We start from the raw sequence: 21,383 nt of genomic DNA, 5'->3' as shown, positions 1-21,383 counted from the left end.
TTATTGCGAGTATAGCGAAATGCGAAATGCAACATGTGAGTTGGGAATGTGATGTCAATTGGACAGCGAGCCACTGACGGTAGCTTCTAAGCACAAGAAGAAAAGGCAAACGGTTGGATACAAACACCCATGTTTTAAGTGAGTCTAGCCTTCCAATGTTAAGATACTCACATGATATTCTTCTTTTGACTCACAGATGGCGTCACTCGTTAACTGTTCTGAGGGGCGACTGCAAGTTCACACCCCCTCCTGGCTTACCCAACCGCCCTCCGTCCCTCGACCCCCACACACCCCCTCCCCAGGGTGTCTCTGGTTCGCTAGTTGCTATTTACCTCTGTGTTAATCCACACCCCCTCCCTCCCTCTTTCTCGCTCGATCCCGCTCTCTCACTCCTCCCCTTATTCCCTCAAAGCCAGCAGGCTGCTATTCGATACAGACGGCTTGCTACATGATCTCCTGGAAAACACTGTTCCGCATCTCTCTTGCCACTCGATGGCCAGGCCTTTGTAGATTATACACCAAGCGGAAGAGAGATGCCAGCGCCAGGACATTGACTCCTTTCCTCCTTCTGCTTCCCCCTCCCCTTCCTTAATCTCCCACCTCTTGATCTCTACCCACCCCCCGTGCCCTCTCCTGTCCTGTGCCCCCTTCCTCCCAACCTCCCCCTCCCCTACCCTACCTAAAGTCCTACTCTCCCTCTTACCCCCTTGACAATGTTACCATGCATTAACTGGCTTCAGCCTTTCCTTGCCTTGCTCTCTTCCACCTTGCTGACTCGGGGCCACAACTGTCCATCCAGCTGCCTGTGTCCAGACCACCACACAGTGGACTGCCAGGGCCAAGGTCTCACCCGCCTCCCAAGCCCCATCCCCCTGGATGTCCGGCGCCTCCTGCTCTCTGACAACTGGATTCCCTTGATCCCCTCGGATTTCCTGGTTCTGTACAGCGACCTGGTCTACCTGGACCTGAGGAATAACTCCCTGTCTGGACTGGAGCCTGGCACCCTCAGCACATCGTCCCGCCTGGTCTTCCTGGACCTGGGCAGCAACAACCTGACAGAGATCCAGTCAGAGACCTTTGGAGAGTCCAGGAGCCTGATTAAGTTGCGGCTGGGGAACAACCCCTATCTTAGCCAGGTGGAGGAGGACGCTTTCCTGGGTCTCACCTCGCTGCGGGTGCTGGAGCTGGAGAGAAACGGCCTGCAGGGGCTGGACGTGGGGGTGCTGGAGCCTTTAACCTCACTCCGGGTGCTGCGCCTGGAGGGCAACCCCTGGGTGTGCAACTGTCACTTTGCTAAACTCTTTGTGTGGCTGATGGAGAACCGCCACAAGCTTCCAACGGGTATGTAAGCTGCTTAACAGCACGTTAACATCTTTGCCTGTGCTAGGACATATAAAACCACTATTTTGTCAGCCCACTTGTTTTTGATTCAAACAACTCACTATAAGCCAATCGGTTACAGAATTAGAATCCAAAATTGCGCAGTACACTGAAAGACAGATAACGTAACGTGCATAACAGTGTTTAGTATAAAATATCTCTGCACTGTGTGTCTACAAATATGGTTCCTCCTCTTTATTTTTAATTGTCTAATATCGAGTAAAGAGCTATTGGCGAACAACCTCATCGTCATTTATTTCATGTGCTGTTTGTTGCTCATACTACTGATAATTCTGTATGGATATGGACAGTTCAATGCTGTCATAAGATCACTCTGAAACATCTTGATAAGTATTCGAAAGAGAGAAGATAATTCTGGAAGACGAGTGGAGGGTCCCAGATTACAGATACCAGATTGTGTCTGAATAATGAATTAACCATATGCCTCATTAGAGTGTGTTCTCAGATATTATACTCGATATTTTGGTGGACACACTCTTACACAAAAAGGTGCTATCTAGAACCTAAAAGGTTTAATTGGCTGTCTTGAAGAACCCTGCTTGTGTGTGTGTGTGTGTGTGTGTGTGTGTGTGTGTGTGTGTGTGTGTGTGTGTGTGTGTGTGTGTGTGTGTGTGTGTGTGTGTGTTTGTATGTGCATGTTCTAAAATCACAACAAGGAGACTGTTTATTGACACTATCCAGGTTTCATACTCAAAAACCGCACTCTTAAAAAAACATTCTTACTCTCATGGAAGAACCCTTTTTGGGTTCCATGTAGAACTCTTTTGACTCCAGGTAAAACTATTTTGGGTTCCATGTAGAACCCTTTCCACTTTTTTTCTAAGAGTGCAGTGTTTGAGTATCGAGTGGGTAGATCACATGTAAGATCTTCAAGATGAAAAAGATATGAGGCCAGGGAATCAAATTCAATGGGATCTGAATCACTTAATTGATCATAATATACCCGCATTGTTTATGTAATTACAGACAATAAGCATTACATATAGCTTCTGATCCACACTCTGTAGTGTTGCCATATATATAGACAGTGAGGGTATTGTCTATATAAATCTTCCTTGTTTGCAGTACTGACAGGTTATTGCACGCAGTATATGCTCACTCTCATTCTCCGGAGCTCCAGTGCTATGGTGAGCTCCGACCTGAGCAAACGCTCTGTGAGTGGAAGTCCAACTCCATATTTACATATTAACTGCTTCCCAAGAGAGTTAGGCTAGTGCTTACTTCACCCTCTTACATCTTTATTAAGGGCCATACAAATGAGGTACACCAATGTCAGCTGGAATTAGGGCCTGTATTGAAGTAAGCTATGTGGGTACATCACAAAAGGTACCCTTTCCCCTTTATAGCGCACTACTTTTGACCAGGGTTCATAAGGAATAGGGTACCATTTGGGACACAGCCTATGTTATTACAGTACGCTAATCAAAGCAACAGGGTGTTCTATGGATCATCAAATTGGCACATTAGCAATCTTCACAGTGGATTTCATTTCAAAAGCTGTGCCCTGGGCTCCAGGTTATAGTAACAAAATGATTTGGGGGCACATTAACACCTAGTTTTCAGTGAGCACAGACACATATACACACCAACACTATGGTGCTTCCTACATGCTCTTCTATAGGCCTTAGCAACTGTAGGCTCTGGCCTTATGCCTGGTTTAGCACCTTTAGTAGGGCTAACCATAGGAAAACTCTACTGTATGTTGACCTAAAGGACATGGGGGTTGTACAGTGTATTTGACACACAGGCAGACTTACTCCTTCCCATTGCCTTTAGGAGAAACTCGTTGAATGCCATAATCATCTTTTCATCATTCTGACAAGGGGGCAGACTAGAAACATGGATCGGAATGTATACACTAGGAAGAAATGGAGCTCTGATGGATTAGGCTAAATGAAGCATTTACTCACTGATTACTCAATTCCTGACTCTCTGAGGCAAATCACAATCAATGTTCTTGTGTGAGCTACAGCCGTGAACAAACTGGAGAATGAAGGGCACGGAATAATGGACCACTTGCTGAACTGGACACTTCCACAGAGCCATTCAATCAAGCCCAGTCACTGGGTTTGTGGGATAAGTCAAAAACGTAATTTTCTCTTGGATACTGTAATTTCATTGGACACCGTAATTTCACTGACCCAAACAGTAACAACTTTCTTTTCCCCACTTTGCTGTCAGGGACATTGCTCTGTCAGATCCTGATTGAGATCGTCTTGATCTGTTAGGCATCTGAGAACATGAATAGACACATTGAAGCCTAGTGTACTCCCAGGTACTGTATCAACAAGATGCAACAAAGCTCAGATAAAGGGGCAACTGCAATTGGCAGATACATTTTTTAAAACTTGTAAATTAATATACCCATTGATTCTTGAAGAAGATAACCACTCTGCTAATGTTTGAGCCTCAGATTGCCCGTTTAAGACGCATTCACTGGGGATATATCACGAACGGTGCCTGTAGGTGAATGTGTGTAATCACACTACAGCATAGGTCAAGGATGAACAATCAGCATCTATTATTCACAACTACACTTCATTTGATACTGATGACAGCATGCCATTGACACTGACATTATCTAGTCTAATGTTCCATCACTATAAAAGATACTCCATCGCTCTGCGAGTGACACACGGTGCGTGGGTAAAATCACCAGGGAAGCCAAGCCCCCCTCACCCCCAAAATAGCCATATTACAATCTACAGTGCCTTCGGGAAAGTATTCAGGCCCCTTGACTTTTCCACATTTTATTATGTTACAGCCTTGTTCTAAAATCGATTAAATTGTTTCCCCCCCTCATCAAGCTACACACAATACCCCACATTGAGAAATATTTTACATAAGTATTCAGACCCTTTATTTTGCCACCTTAGTTGTGGGTAGTTGTCTTTGTCAGTGGCCTGTACAGCCCTAGTAAGCTTCACGTTCGTTTTTGTTGTTTCTTGTTTTGTTGGCGACATTTATAATAAAGTCAAATGTACGCTCACAACGCTGTGACAGTGCCACACCTGTATTTGGGGAGTTTCTCCCATTCTTCTCTGCAGATCCTCTCAAGCTCTGCCAGGTTGGATGGGGAGCGTTGCAGCACAGCTATTTTCAGGTCTCTCCAGAGATGTTTCAATCAGGTCCGGGCTCTGGCTGGGCCACTCAAGGACATTCAGAGACTTGTCCCGAAGCCACTCCTGCGTTGTCTTGGCACTGTGTAGTTGGTTGTCCTTCTGGAAGGTTCTCCCACCTCCACAGAGGAGCTCTGGAGCTCTTGCTAACCTCCCTGACCAAGGCCCTTCCCACCCAATTGTCCAGTTTGGTCAGGTGGACAGCTCTAGGACGAGTCTTTATGGGTACAAACATCTTCCATTGAAGAATGATGGAGGCCACTGTGTTCTTCGGGAACTTCAATGCCGCAGACATGTTTTGGTACCTTTCCTCAGATCTGTTTTTAGTTTTAATAAATTTGCAAAACTTTCTAAAAGCTTGTTTTTGCTTTGTCATTGTGTGCTATTGTGTGTAGATCGCTGAAGATTTTTTTTATTTAATCAATTTGAGAACAAGGCTGTAATGTAACAAATGTTGAAAAAAATCAAGTGGTCTGACTACTTTCCAAAGGCACTGTATGTGTTGTGATAATTGCATTGTTTGCTCTATAACCTGTTCATATGCCTTGGCACCGTGATATACAGTATAGGCTAAGGTCGAGACAACAAGAAGACACAGTAGCAGAATAAATTCAAACACACATTTGTTCCATTATAAAACATTAGAGCAACATCTGCACCAGCTCCGACACTCGTCGGATGTGGCAGAGCTTGCAAACTATTACAGACTACAAAGGGAAGCACAGCCGCGAGCTGCCCAGTGACACAAGCCTACCAGACGAGCTAAATCACTTCTATGCTCGCTTCGAGGCAAGCAACACTGAGGCATGCATGAGAGCATCAGCTGTTCCGGACGACTGTGTGATCACACTCTCTGTAGCCGACGTGAGTAAGACCTTTAAACAGGTCAACATACACAAGGCTGCGGGGCCAGACGGATTACCAGGATGTGTGCTCCGGGCATGTGCTGACCAACTGGCAGGTGTTTTCACTGACATTTTCAACATGTCCCTGATTGAGTCTGTAATACCAACATGCTTCAAGCAGACCACCATAGTCCCTGTGCCCAAGAACACAAAGGCAACCTGCCTAAATGACTACAGACCCGTAGCACTCACGTCCGTAGCAATGAAGTGCTTTGAAAGGCTGGTAATGGCTCAAATCAACACCATTCTCCCAGAAACCGTAGACCCACTCCAATTTGCATACTGCCCAAACAGATCCACAAATGACGCAATCTCTATTGCACTCCACACTGCCCTTTCCCACCTGGACAAAAGGAACCCCTATGTGAGAATGCTGTTCATTGACTGGAGCTCAGCGTTCAACACCATAGTGCCCACCAAGCTAAGGATCCTGGGACTAAACACCTCTCTCTGCAACTGGATCCTGGACTTCCTGACAGGTCGCCCCCAGGTGGTGAGGGTAGGTAGCAAAACATCTGCCACGCTGATCCTCAACACTGGAGCTCCCCAGGGGTGCATGCTCAGTCCCCTCCTGTACTCCCTGTTCACCCACGACTGCATGACCAGGCACGACTCCAACACCATCATTAAGTTTGCTGACGACACAACAGTGGTAGGCCTGATCACCGACAACGACGAGACAGCCTATAGGGAGGAGGTCAGAGACCTGGCCGGGTGGTGCCAGAATAACAAACTATCCCTCAATGTAACCAAGACTAAGGAGATGATTGTGGACTACAGGAAAAGGAGCACCGAACACGTCCCCATTCTCATCGACGGGGCTGTAGTGGAGCAAGTTGAGAGCTTCAAATTCCTTGGTGTCCCCATCAACAACAAACTAGATTGGTCCAAACACACCAAGGCAGTCATGAAGAGGGCACGACAAAGCCTATTCCCCCTCAGGAAACTAAAAAGATTTGGCATGGGTCCTGAGATCCCTAAAAGGTTCTACAGCTGCAACATCGAGAGCATCCTGACCGGTTGCATCTCTGCATGGTACGGCAATTGCTCGGCCTCTGACCGCAAGGCACTTCAGAGGGTAGTGCGTAGGGCCCAGTACATCACCTGGGCAAAGCTGCCTGCCATCCAGGACCTCTACACCAGGCGGTGTCAGAGTAAGGCCCTAAACATTGTCAAAGACCCCAGCCACCCCAGTCATAGACTGTTCTCTCTACTACCACATGGCAAGCGGTACCGGAGAGCCAAGTCTAGGACAAAAAGGCTTCTCAACAGTTTTTACAACCAGTTTTTACCCCTATTTGCATTGTGTGCCCCCCCCCTCCCCAACCCCTCTTTTAAGCTGCTGCTACTCTCTGCTGCTACTCTCTGCTTAGTCACTTTAACTATACATTCATATAGATACTACCTAAATTGGCCCGACCAACCAGTGCTCCCGCACATTGGCTAACCGGGCTATCTGCATTGTGTCCCACCACCCGCCAACCCCTCTTTTTACGCTTCTGCTACTCTCTGTTCATCATATATGCACAGTCACTTTAACGATACCTACATGTACATACTACCTCAATCAGCCTGACTAACAGGTGTCTGTATATAGCCTTGCTACTCTTTTTTCAAATGTCTTTCTACTGTTGTTTTATTTCTTTACTTACCTACACACACACACACACACACACCACACACACACACACACACACACACACACACACACGTTAACCTAACATCCTTTCATGGGCAAGCTAGTTAACATTAGCATACATACTTCCATCCTCTCGGGCCAGGGGCACAATGTATGAAGTTATAGTTGGATCAGAATCGCTGTTATAATCATTGGCTAGTACGGAGAATTAAGTAAAACCACAAGTCCAAATCCCTATCTCCATTCATGATTAATTTAGGAAAGGAACGATTTTAGCTTGCTAGCCAGCTAGCCACTGGAGGACAACAACACAACAAGATGTAACAATTCAAAGTTCTCCTGTTAATGACTATTGGCTTCTGATGTGATTGGTCTGAAGCCATATCCAAACTGGCTTCTCTTGACATTTTTATTTGGTGCGCCAACACTGATTGGATATTATCATTTATTTATTTTTATCAAGGGTGGCCAAATGCTCATTGGCTTCCCTTGCATTCAATGATATGGGTGGCAACAACGTCATACTCTTTTTGACCAGACAGCATGAGATAGATTCGCTACACATACTAGGACAGAGGGATGCTGTTTTGCTCGCTTGGATGCTTTCTCCGGTGATATACGGTACATTCAGCCTCTGCGAATTGAAGGAAATTTATGAAACACGGAGAGACGAAAGCAAAATTATTCTTGTATGTTTTTTTGTTTTTTAAATTTTTTGGGATGTCTGGCTTTCTTTGGCTTCCATGAATACATGCCACTGCACACACACACAAACGTATACACAAACAAACATATAATGCCAACTCTATAGCAGCATGGCAACTGTAATCACATTGATATAAGACACTATGCATACTCATGTCAGATATGATGCAGTGTTTTGTTGACAATTTTAGGTTTATATGAGAATGGCGCCGAAGGAGATGGCTGCTGTTTTATGATCCCGTAACCAATTGTGATATATGTATGTTTTTTCTTGTTATTTGTAACTTATTTTGTACATAATGTTTCTGCCACTATGTCCTATGACCGAAAAGAGCTTCTACATATCAGGACAGTGATTACTCACCCCATTCAGGAGGAATACTTTTTCTTCAACGAGTCAGACGGGAAGGATTTACTTCAGATGCCTAACAAGGCAATCATCCCCATTATTCACAGGAGAAAAATACACAGGTATCGAGGAAGAAGGTAATCTACCTTTACCACGGGTCCTACTAGCCAGCGTACAATCGATCAATAATAAAATAGACTGCGATCACCTAGAAGGCCAGCATCCTAGAGTCGCCTCTTACCAGTTGAGACTGGTGTTTTGTGGGTACTATTTAATGAAGCTGCCCGTTGAGGACATGTGAGGCGTCTTTTTTCTCAAACTAGACACTCTAATGTACTTGTCCTCTTGCTCAGTTGTGCATCAGGGCTTCCCACTCTTTCTATTCTGGTTAGAGACAGTTTGCGCTGTTCTGTGAAGGGATTGGCAATTTCTCGCATGGAATAGCCTTCATTCCTCAGAACAAGAATAGACTGACGAGTTTCAGAAGAAAGTTCTTTGTTTCTGGCCATTTTGAGCCTGTAATCGAACCCACTAATGCTGATGCTCCAGATACTCAACTAGTCTAAAGAAGGCCAGTTTTACTGCTTCTTTAATCAGAACAACAGTTTTCAGCTGTGCTAACATAATTGCAAAAGGGTTTTCTAATGATTAATTAGCCTTTTAAAATGATAATCTTGGATTAGCTAACACAACGTGCCATTGGAACACAGGAGTGATGATTACTGATAATGGGCCTATGTAGATATTCCAGAACAAATCTGCTGTTTCCAGTTACAACAGTAATTTACCACATTAACAATGTATACACTGTATTCCTGATCAATTTGATATTATTTTAATGGACAAAAATGTGCTTTTCTTTCAAAAACAAGGACATTTATAAGTGACCCCAAACTTTTGAACGGTAGTGTATATCCTACCAACAGGACATTAAAAACTGTAATATCTTATGCTTCACGGAATCGTGGCTGAACGACGACATGAATAACATACAGCTGGCAGGTTTTAAGCTTTTTTGGCAGGATAGAACAGCGACCTCTGTTAAGACAAGGGGTGGCGGTCTATGTATACTATGTATCTGTATATGTACAAGCAAACAGGAAAAAGCTCATTCAGAGGCGGCGCTCCTAGTGGCCGGGGACTTTAATGCAGGCAAACTCAAATCTATTTTACTTAACTTCTACCAGCATGTTACATATGCAACCAAAGGAGAAAACACTCTAGACCACCTTTACTCCATACACAGAGATGTGTACAAAGCTCTCACACGCCCTCCATTTGGCAAATCTGACCATAATTCTGTCCTCCTCATTCCTGCTAACAAGCAAAAACTAAAGCAGGAAGCACCAATGACTCGGTCAATAAGAAAGTGGTCATATGAAGCAGATGCTAAGCTACAGGACTGTTTTGCTAGCACACACTGGAATATGTTCGGGGATTCCTCCGATGGCATTGAGGAGTACACCACATCAGTCACTGGCTTCATCAACAAGTGCATCGATGACATTGTCCCCACATTAACCGTACGTACATACCCCAACTAGAAGCCATGGATTACAGGCAACGTCCGCACTGAGCTAAAGGGTAGAGCTGCCGCTTTCAAGGAAAATAAATTCCGCTATGCCCTTTGACGAACCATCAAACAGGCAAAGCGTCAATACAGGACTAAGATCGTGTGGTACTACACCGGCTCCGACGCTCGTCAGATATAGCAGGGCTTGCAAACTATTACAGACTACAAAGGGAAGCACAGCCGAGAGCTGCTCAGTGACACAAGCCGACCAGACAAACTAAATTACTTCTATGCTCGCTTCGAGGCAAGTAACACTGAAGCATGCATGAGAGCATCAGCTGTTCAGGACGACTGTGTGATCACGCTCTCCGCAGCCGATGTGAGTAAGACCTTTAAACAGCTCAACATACACAAGGCGCAGGGCCAGACGAATTACCAGGACGTGTAATCCGAGCATGCGCAGACCAACTAGCAAGTGTCTTCACTGACATTTTCAACCTCAAACTGAGTCTGTAATTCCAACATGTTTCAAGCAGACCACCATAGTCCCTGTGCCCAAGAGCATGTAGAGATGAAGTGCTTTGAACGGTTGGTCATGGCTCACATCAACACCAATATCCCAGAAACCCTTGACCTCGACTAATTTGCATACCGCACCAACAGGGTGCATGCCCTGTCCCCTCCTGTACTCACTGTTCACTCATGACCTCATGGCCAGGCATGACTCCAACACCATCATCAAGTTTGCCGATGACACAACAGTGGTAGGCCTGATCACCAACAGCGATGAGACAGCCTATAGGGAGGAGGTCAGAGACTTGGCCATGTGGTGCCAGGACAACAACCTCTCCCTCAACGTGATCAAGACAAAGGAGATGATTGTGGACTACAGGAAAAGTAGGACTGTGCAAGCCCCCATTCTTATCGATTGGGTTGCAGTGGAGCAGGTTGAGAGCTTCAAGTTCCTTGGTGTCCACATCCCCAACAAACTATCATGATCCAAACACACTAAGACAGTTGTGAAGAGGGCACGACAAAGCCTATTCCCCCTCAAGAGACTGAAAAGATTTGGCATGGGTCCTCAGATGGTCAAAAAGTTTGAGAGCATCCTGACTGGTTGCAGCACTGCCTGGTATGGCAATTGCTCGGCCTCCGACCGCAAGGCACTACAGAGGGTAGTGCATACGGCCTAGTACATCACTGGGGCCAAGCTTCCTGCCATCCAGGACCTCTTTACCAGGCGGTGTCAGAGGAAGGCCCTAAAAATTGTCAAAGACTCTCTGCTACTGCACAGCAAGCGGTACTGGAGCGCCAAGTCTAGGTCCAAAAGGATTCTTAACAGATTCTAACCCCAAGCCATAAGACTCCTGAACAGCTAATCAAAGGGCTACCCAGAGCCCTATTTTACGCTGCTGCTACTCTCTGTTTATAATCTATGCATAGTCACTTTAACTCTACCTACATGTATATTACCTCAATTACCTCAACTAACCGGTGCCCCCGCACATTGACTCTGTACCGGTACCCCCTGTATATAGCCTCCACATTGACTCTGTACCGGTACCCCCTGTATATAGCCTCCACATTGACTCTGTACCGGTACCCCCTGTATATAGCCTCCACATTGACTCTGTACCGGTACCCCCTGTATATAGCCTCCACATTGACTCTGTACCGGTACCCCTGTATATAGCCTCCACATTGACTCTGTACCGGTACCCCTGTATATAGCCTCCACATTGACTCTGTACCGGTACCCCCTGTATATAGCCTCCACATTGACTCTGTACCGGTACCCCCTGTATATAGCCTCCACATTGACTCTGTACCACCCCCTGTATATAGCCTCCACATTAACTCTGTACCAGTACCCCCTGTATATAGCCTCCACATTGACTCTGTACCGGTACCCCTGTATATAGCCTCCACATTGACTCTGTACCGGTACCCCCTGTATATAGCCTCCACATTGACTCTGTACCGGTACCCCCTGTATATAGCCTCCACATTGACTCTGTACCGGTACCCCCTGTATATAGCCTCCACATTGACTCTGTACCCCCCCTGTATATAGCCTCCACATTGACTCTGTACCGGTACCCCCTGTATATAGCCTCCACATTAACTCTGTACCAGTACCCCCTGTATATAGCCTCCACATTGACTCTGTACCGGTACCCCCTGTATATAGCCTCCACATTGACTCTGTACCGGTACCCCCTGTATATAGCCTCCACATTGACTCTGTACCGGTACCCCCTGTATATAGCCTCCACATTGACTCTGTACCGGTACCCCTGTGCTTCTACACCTGCATTGCTTGCTGTTTGGGGTTTTAGACTGGGTTTCTGTACAGCACTTTGAGATATCAGCTGATGTACGAAGGGCTATATAAATAAATTTGCGTCAGACAATGTAGGCATTATGTTACTCCACCCTTCCCCACCCCCAAACTCATCACCACCAACACCGAAACCATACAGACTCTCTCCATCTATTTGCAATTTAGCATTCTGGTCCTCTCCACAGATAGAGCCAGAGACAGAGACAGAGACAGAGAGAGCAGGACAGCCAGTGTCTGGGCTGAGCTTGTTGTGCTGCATGGTGAGATGAGAGGAGAGCCACGTGACTGGAATATCACAGAGCGATGAGGTCACTGAATCTCTCCGCATGTGGAAAACCCCTTCTGGTCTGACTGTGACTCACCACACACACACACACACACACACACTTGATAATGATGTATTTTGACTGCTGACCACAGCAGCTACAAACACAGGCATGCCAAAATGGAAGCATCCGAAACTGCCTTTATTATCATGACTGAGGTACACCATATGTGATTTAGATGAATGTTTTATATTGAATACCTTTTCCAAAAACAGCTAATACCGATTAAAGTTTAAATAATTCTGATTAGTGCATTAGTGGAATAGATTGGGTTATTTTACTAGGAAACCATAGCCCCATTGATGCCCCTTATCATTATAAGTCAAATAATCCACAGTATAATCTATTTATCCTCATAATTTAAATTTGATCAGATAATTTGGTACTGTTCCATTATTATCTGTTACAGTGTATGATTTTCTTTTATTCTGGTATGATATGTAATCCCCAGAGTGCAAATATAAGTCTATTTCTTGTTCTGCACACTTCTGTTTTTATCATGCAATAATTGAAAGGTTTTATTAGTCATATGTACAGGATACACGTGGCATACACCATCCAACTAAATGTTTTCTTTCTGGTTCCTTCTTGACAATACAACAACAATAAGAAATAGTAAAAGATAAGAACACAAACATAGTAAATGGCTGAGTAGAATATATATATATTTTTTGCATAAGTATAATATAGGATGGCACAATTTATAGTCCAATATTTACACGTGTTTTGCGGAAGGGGGGATTGGGTGGAAGGTGTTTAATTGTGCATTATTTAGCAATAATAATAGGAGTCTGGTAGAAGCAGTTGTGATGTGTGTGTAGCATGAATGTGTGTGTGTGTGTGTGTGTGTGTGTGTGCGCGCATATGGATGAATGTGTGGGTGTGTGAGTGAGTGAATGCATGAGTGCTAAGGTACGGAGAGTCAGTGGAGGTGGTCAGTCCAGTTCAAGTGTTCAGCAGTCTGATGTCTTGTGGATAGAAACTGTCTGAGCCTGTTGGTATCAGACCCGATGCTCTGATACCGTCTTCCCGACAGTAAGGGAGTGAACAGCATGTGGCTGGGCTGTTTGGGGTGCTTGATGATGCTGTGGCCCTTCCTCAGGCACCGTTTCGAGTAGATGTCCTGGATGGGTGGGACCACGGTCCCAGTGATGTACTGGGCTGTCTTCATCACCCGCTAGAGGGTCTTGTGGTTGTGGATGGAGCAATTCCCTTAACAGGATGTGCTGCAACCAGTCGAGACGCTATCGATGGTGCAGCGGTAGTATTTGGAGAAGAGATTTCTTCAGCTACCTCATGAAGTGGAGACGCTGTTACACCCTCTTGTCAAGAGTGGTGTTGTAGTTGGTCCATGTCAAGTCCTCGGTGCTGTGGACGACGAGGAACTAAAAACTGCTGACTCTTTCTACTGCAGTCCTGTCGATATGGATTGGGCATGTTTCCTCCTCTGCTTCCTGAAGTTGACAATCAACTCTTTTGACTTGCTGACGTTGAGTGAGAGTTGGTGTCCTGGCACCACAATACCATTTCGCTTGCCTCCTCCCTAGAGAAGGACTCGTCATTGTTGGTTATTAGGCCTAAAATCGTGGTGCCATCAGCAAACTTGATGATGTTTGCTTCGCAAAGAAGGGCACCTGTAGGTAGAGGAGTTAAAATAAAAAAGCAGATATTGAATATCCCTTTGAGATGGCTGTAACGTAACAAAATGTGTAAAAAGTAAAAGGGTATGAATACTTTCCGAATGCACCGTATAGACATTATGGACAGTACGTGGATAGAATATACAGTTGAAGTCGGAAGTTTACGTACACCTTAGCCAAATACATTTAAACTCAGTTTTTCACAATTCCTGACATTTAATCCTAGTAAATATTCCCTGTCTTAGGTCAGTTAGGATTACCACTTTATTTCAAGAATGTGAAATGTCAGAATAATAGTATAGAGACTGATTTATTTCAGCATTGATTTATTTCACCACATTCCCAGTGGGTCAGACATTTACATACACTCAATTAGTATTTGGTAGAATTGCCTTTAAATTGTTAAACTTGGGTCAAACGTTTCGGGTAGACTTCCACAAGCTTCCCACAATAAGTTCGGTGAATTTTGGCCCATTCCTCCTGACAGAGCTGGTGTAACTGAGTCAGGTTTGTAGGCTTCCTTGCTCACACACACTTTTTCAGTTCTGCCCACAAATTTTCTATGGGATTGAGGTCAGGGCTTTGTGATGGCCACTCCAATACCTTGGCTTTGTTGTCCTTAAGCCATTTTGCCACAACTTTGGAAGTATGCTTGGGGTCATTGTCCATTTGGAAGACCCATTTGTGACCAAGCTTTAACTTCCTGACTGATGTCTTGAGATGTTGCTTCAATATATCCACATAATTTTCTTGTCTCATGATGCCATCTACTTTGTAAAGTGCACCAGTCTCTCTTGCAGCAAAGCACCCCCACACCATGAGGCTTCCACCCCTGTGCTTCACGGTTGGGATGGTGTAATTCAGCTTGCAAGCCTCCCCCTTTTTCCACCAAACATAACGATGGTCATTATGGCCAAACAGTTAGATTTTTGTTTCATCAGACCAGAGGACATTTCTCTAAAAAAGTACAATCTTTGTCCCCATGTGCAGTTGCAAACCGTAGTCTGGCTTTTTTATGGCGTTTTTGGAGCAGTGGCTTCTTCCTTGCTGAGCGGCCTTTCAGGTTATGTCGATATAGGACTCATTTTACCGTGGATATAGATACTTTTGTACCTGTTTCCTCCAGCATCTTCACAACATCATTTGCTGTTGTTCTGGGATTGATTTGCACTTTTCGCACCAAACTACATTCATCTCTAGGAGACAGAAAACATCTCCGCCCTGAGCGGTATGACGGCTGCGTGGTCCCATGGTGTTTATACTTGCGTACTATTGTTTGTACAGATGAACGTGGTACCTTCAGGCATTTGGAAATTGCTCCCAAGGATGAACCAGACTTGTGGAGGTCTACCATTCTTTTCTGAGGTCTTGGCTGATTTCTTTAGATTTTCCCATGATGTCAAGCAAAGAGGCACTGCGTTTGAAGGTAGGCCTTGAAATACATCCACAGGTACACCTCCAATTGACTCAAATGATGTCAATTAGCCTATTAGAAGCCATGACATAATTTTCTGGAATTTTCCAAGCTGTTTAAAGGCACAGTCAACTTAGTGTATGTAAACTTCTGACCCACTGGAATTGTGATACAGTTAATTATAAGTGAAATAATCTCTTTGTAAACAACTGTTTTAAAAATGACTTGAAAGTAGATGTCCTAACTGACTTGCCAAAACTATAGTTTGTTAACAAGAAATTTGTGGAGTGGTTGAAAAACGAGTTTTAATGACTCCAACCTAAGTGTATGTAAACTTCCGACTTCAACTGTATATTAATTAGACTTTGGATGGTGTATGAAAACACCCAGTCACTGCAAAGATACGGTTATCCTTTCTAACTCAGTAGCTGGAGAGGAAGGAAACCGCTTAGGGATTTCACCGAGGCCAATTATGACTTTAAAACAGTTACAGAGTTTAATGGCTGTGATTGGAGAAAACTGAGGATGGATCAATTGTAGTTACTCCACAATACTAACCTAAATGACAGAGTGAAAATAAAAAAAACCTGTACAGAACACAAATATTCCAAAACATGCATCTTGTTTGCAATAAGGCACTAAAATAAAACAGCAACAAATGTGTGAAAGAAATTAACTTCATGTCCTGAATAAAAGCATTATGTTTGAGGCAAATCCAACACAACACATCACTGAGTACCACTCTTCATATTTTCAAGCATGGTAGTGGCTTCATCATGTTATGGTATGCTTGTCATCGGCAAGGACTAGGGAGTTTTTTTTAGGACAAAAATAAACGGAAAATATAGCTAACCATAGGAAACTGGAGTTGCTTACCAAGATGACATTGAATGTACCTGAGTGGCTTAGTTGCAGTTTTGACTTAATAAGTCGGCTTTAAAACCTATGGCAAGACTTGAAAATGGTTGTCTAGCAATGATCAACAGCCAACTTGACAGAGCATGAAGAATTTTAAAAAGAATAATGTGCAAATATTGTACAGTGCAAAGCTCGTAGAAATTTTCCCAGAAAGACTCACAGCTGTAATCTCTGCGAAAGATGATTTTAACATATATTGACTCAGGGGTGTGAATACTTATGTAAATGAGATATTTATGTATTTCAGTTTCAATAAATCAGTCTCTGTTCTATTATTACCAAGGGGGTTGATCTGGTGTCTGCTAGTAATACACTGGTTGGAGCAGATTACTATCTTCCTTCTGTCTAAACCAAAGCAGATAGATCTGATTGCAACATGGACATTTCACAAACGAATATTTGCCTTGGAGAGGTGAATAAAGAAAAGTTGTTGAAGATCCTAAGGAAAAACCTTATATGGGAATTATGTAACAGGAGTCACGTGTGTCTGTGACAGGTGTTCAGTGAAGCTCTTTAAATCACAACAAACGACGACACAGGGAACGCAGCCTGGCACGAAGCACATGTATTTATATGGCTATTAAAAGAAAATCATGAATTCCTGTGGAGTGTTAGGTGTTGATTTATGGCAATGTGGTTCTCTGTTGCAGTGAGTAAATTCAACACTTGATAGTTTACACTATTATAAGAGGGAAAACTAAATACAAACATGAAATTAATGGGGTTTTGGGAGACGTGATGGGATTCGACAGGTGTGGAAAATGATGAGACACGAACACACACACAATATAGTAGCTACTACTGTAGGCGTACTAGGCTATAGCTCCTGTAAGGCAAAACAATGGCACCCATCTGGTCTCGCAGTGTCCTCACTTACACTGTTACAGTAGGAGGATATCACAGACTAGCCATTCTTGGTGGATTTCAACCACGGTCAATGCATGCCATTCCAAATTGTATGGTCAGCATGCTATTCAACAGTACTTTGAACAGACAAGACAACAATAAAAAACCTGTGTAGGCTTTTTATTCAGTCATCAGAGAGAGGTCAGCTCCAACATGCATTTAGATCTGAAAGGAATTAATAGATGCAATATGATTAAAATGCCACTAAACATACAGGGCAGAGTGTAGCTGTTACCTTCACTGTTAAGCTATTACCATACTTACAGTGCATTTAGAGAGTATTCAGACCCCTTTACTTTTTCCACATTTTGTTACATTACAGCCTTATTCTAAAATGGATTCAATAGTTGTTTCCCCTCATTAATCTACACACAATACCCCATAATGACAAAGCAAAAACAGGTTAGAAATGTTTGTGAAAGTATTAAACATAAAAAATGAAATATGACATTTACATAACTATTCTGACCCTCTACTCAGTACTTTGTTGAAGCACATTTGTCAGCGATTACAGCCTCGAGTCTTATTGGGTATGACGCTACAAGCTTGGTACACCTGTATTTGGGGAGTTTCTCCTATTCGTCTTTGCAGATCCTCTCAAGCTCTGTCAGGTTGGATGGGGAGCGTCGCTGCACAGCTATTTTCAGGTCTCTCCAGAGATGTTCAATCAGGTTCAAGTCTGGGCTCTGGCTGGGCCACTCAAGGACATTCAGAGACTTGTCCCGAAGCCACTCCTGCGTTGTCTTGGCTGTGCACTTAGGGTCGTTGTCCTGTTGAAAGGTGAACCTTCGCCCCAGTCTGAGGTCCTGAGCGCTCTTGAGCAGGTTTTCATCAAGGATCTCTCTGTACATTGCTCTGTTCATCATTCCCTCGATCCTGACTAGTCTCTTCATGGTCTGAGAGTCCTTTAGGTGCCTTTTGGCAAACTCCGAGTGGGCTTTCATGTGCCTTTTACTGAGGAGTGGCTTCCGTCTGGCCACTCTACCACAAAGGCCTGATTGGTGGAGTGCTGCAGAGATGGTTGTCCTTCTGGAAGGTTCTCCCATCTCCACAGAGGAACTCTGGAGCTCTGTCAGAGTGACCATCGGGTTCTTGGTCACGTCCCTGACCATGGCCCTTCTCCCCCGATTGCCCAGTTTGGCCGGGTGGCCAGCTCTAGGAAGAGTCTTGGTGGTTCCATTTAAGAATGATGGAGGCCACTGTGTTCTTGGGGACCTTCAATGCTGCAGATTTGTTTTTGGTAGCCTTCCCCAGATCTGTGCCTCGACACAATCCTGTCTCTGAGCTCTACAGACAATTCCTTCGACCTCATGGCTTGTTTTTTGCTCTGACATGCACTGTCAACTGTGGGACCTTATATAGACAGGTGTGTGCCTTTCCAAATCAAGTCCTATCAATTGGATTTACCACTGGTTTACTCCAATCAAATTGTAGAATCATCTCAAGGATGATCAATTTTAACAGGATGCACCTGAGCTCAATTTCGAGTGTCCTAGCAAATGGTCTGAATGCTTATGTAAACAAGGTATTTCATTTTCAAAAATTATAAAAACCTGTCTTCACTTTGTCATTATGGGGTATTGTGTGTAGTTTATTTAATCAATTTAGAATAAAGCTGTAACGTAATAAAATGTGGAAAGAGGGAAGGGGTCTGAATACATTCCGAATACACTGTATATATTTAAATTAATTTCAGATCTACACTGTGTACAGGCTGGGGTTTATTTGGGATTGGACCATAGAGTGACTGTGATCCAGACTGTTTTCTGTCTCTCTCTCTCCTCTCAGGTATGGAAGGGTTGGAGTGCTCCCTCCCCATGGACGGGAGTCTTATGTCCCTGAGTCTGCTCTCTGAGGCCAGTTTCCGGGAGTGCCGGGGCTACCTCTCCCTCACAGATATCCTCATAGTCATCTTCTCGGGGATCTCCGTCTCTGTGGTGGCCATCATAGCAAGTTTCTTTCTGGCATCTATGGTCCACTGCTTCCAGCGCCTGGGCAAAGCCGGTCAGGCAGACGAGGAGGAGGGCAACGACTGAGAGAGAGAAAGAGCATGATCTGGGACCAGATTCAGTGTCACTGCAGGCATTGTAGACCCTGACTACATACCTTGTAAGAGGGCCAGGAAGAAGGGCAGGAAAATGGAAGAGTAAGTCAAGGACAACAAGGGAGTATTTGGCCCAGGAATTGGGCCAAAAGGCTCTTACCATGTGAATTCCTGCTCGCTGCATTGGTGGCAGTCAGAGGCACACCAGGAGGGGTGCTAGGGCAGTGGGTTAAACCGTACGCTTGAATAATACAAATGTTTTCTTAGCACTGCCTTAGTGTACACAGCCTTACTACCTTACTTTGGAGAGATCCTCCAGCATTCCCTTGAAATCGTAGTACTATATTTGGGCTGTACTTTAAGTCTAACATGAGGTAAAATTACTTGCACCACCCTTTCAAAGAGGACTATTCCTCTGCTGCCAGGGGCAAACAGGTTCTTTGAGATCTGGATTGAGCTGAGAGGTAAAAAGGGCAGAGAGGAGGACAAGGGACAGGCACACTGGAGTCTAATACATAACTATGTCCATTGCAGTGATTTGAGTAGCAACCTACTTAACCTCTGTTTACCAAAGAGCAGGCTGAATGAGAAGATTCTATTGTTACAATATAGAACACAGAAACGGGATAGCGTGAGCAATCAACATGGATGTTACACTAAACTGTGACACAAACTCTCAAATGCAAAATCAAGTAAATATGGAGGATGTTGTTACAATATCTGTTTTTGGAGCACAAATGTAGCCTGACTATGTTTGGCGAGACAACGCCCTAAGGAGTTGGCAAGAGAGCACAAACAGTCTGGCACTTAGGCTAGCTCAAATGTAATATTGGTTAAAAAACAATCACACATTAGGTACAGTATACTGTATAGCACAATATGCTAAAATAAACTGCCATTTATGACCCACAAATGTAACTTGAAATAATTATATTATACAGCTTGTACTGTAAGTGGACCAATGTATTTTTCCTGTTTCAGACATAATTATTTTATTTATTTTTCACATTTGAACAAAAGGTTTATATTGATACTGAAGCTTTTGTTGATGTTTTGGTTGTTTTATTTTTGTGTTGTTGTACAAATTAAGTCTTCTCTTGTTTGTATGGGGATTTCACATGGTAACAGTATTGTCACATCGGCAAAGACTCTAATTCCAAGCTAAGAGGGCTAAGGTAAAAATGAATTCAGTGTTTCGTCGTCTTGATCATCCTTGATGTTTGGGCCTTCCAGCCATTTCCTGTGTCGGCCTTTATATCCTCAATAGACCAGCAGCTAGTAGCAGCCAGGTGAAATTGATGAATGAATGCTATAGGTCAATGATGTCACGTGTATTGTTTGGCTAAGAGAATAGTAAAACAACTGGTAGATCATAAATGAAAACCAGCATTGTCACAGATGCTTCAAGACCTGAGTTTTGAGCGGGTGTCCACCTGTCTCACTTATGTTGCTTCAGTCAAACTGTATCTGTCTCTGGCGCTTGTAACCCACCAATGAGATTTGCTGGCGCTTGCAACCCACCAATGAGATTTGCTGGCGCTTGTAACCCACCAATGAGATTTGAGATCCCAAAAACAGATGAAAGGGCTTTTTTTCTGTCATGATGCACCATAACAAACACCTTGAACAGATAATCATGGGGTTGCAAAGTGCAATATAACAAAAATGTAAAGAGATAAAATAAAGTGGTAAAATACACACACTAACTTTGCTTTAAAACTTTGATTTCACATACCTGTCTTGTTTCTTTGAATGAAGACATCGGTCAAATATATTTTTATTTTATTGATTTAACTCTTATATAACAAGGTGTCTTAATGGAGAACCAATTCTCATTTGCAATAATAACCTTTTGGAACAAGAAACACCCTGCTACGCATGTGTAATGTAATGTTATTTATCTCTGTCAAACAAAACTTTTACATGTCAACACGGAGCACTTCTTTCACATGCAACACAACCTATATATGGTTGAAAAATCCCACTTCCGTTATATTGTTTGAAATTGTGGCCTGTAGAAATGTTCTATTTCTCTAGTCCAGTCTCATGGATGTATACCCACATACAGTAGCATCTTACAGAGAAGAGCGGATGTCCCTGTCCAACCAAAGGATCCCATATGTGGCCAATAGGGTTGACCTTTACTCTCAATGAAATCTG

General features: G+C 43.8%; 1 protein-coding gene across 1 annotated transcript; it reads left to right on the top strand.

Annotated features, from left to right (window-relative positions):
* Positions 1-204: 204 nt before the first annotated feature.
* On the top strand, positions 205-21,095 carry LOC112233071 (leucine-rich repeat-containing protein 38-like). Its single transcript, XM_024400465.2, has 2 exons — positions 205-1,341; positions 18,968-21,095. Exons 1-2 carry the CDS (start codon positions 714-716, stop codon positions 19,213-19,215), a joined length of 876 nt encoding a protein of 291 aa, XP_024256233.1. The 5' UTR covers positions 205-713; the 3' UTR covers positions 19,216-21,095.
* The last annotated feature ends 288 nt before the right edge of the window (positions 21,096-21,383 follow it).

The sequence above is a fragment of the Oncorhynchus tshawytscha genome, linkage group LG16, assembly GCF_018296145.1.
Source record: "Oncorhynchus tshawytscha isolate Ot180627B linkage group LG16, Otsh_v2.0, whole genome shotgun sequence".
Taxonomy (NCBI): Eukaryota; Metazoa; Chordata; class Actinopteri; order Salmoniformes; family Salmonidae; genus Oncorhynchus; species Oncorhynchus tshawytscha.
Note: the sequence above shows the minus strand (reverse complement) of the source record. Positions and strands in the feature narration are given on the sequence as shown.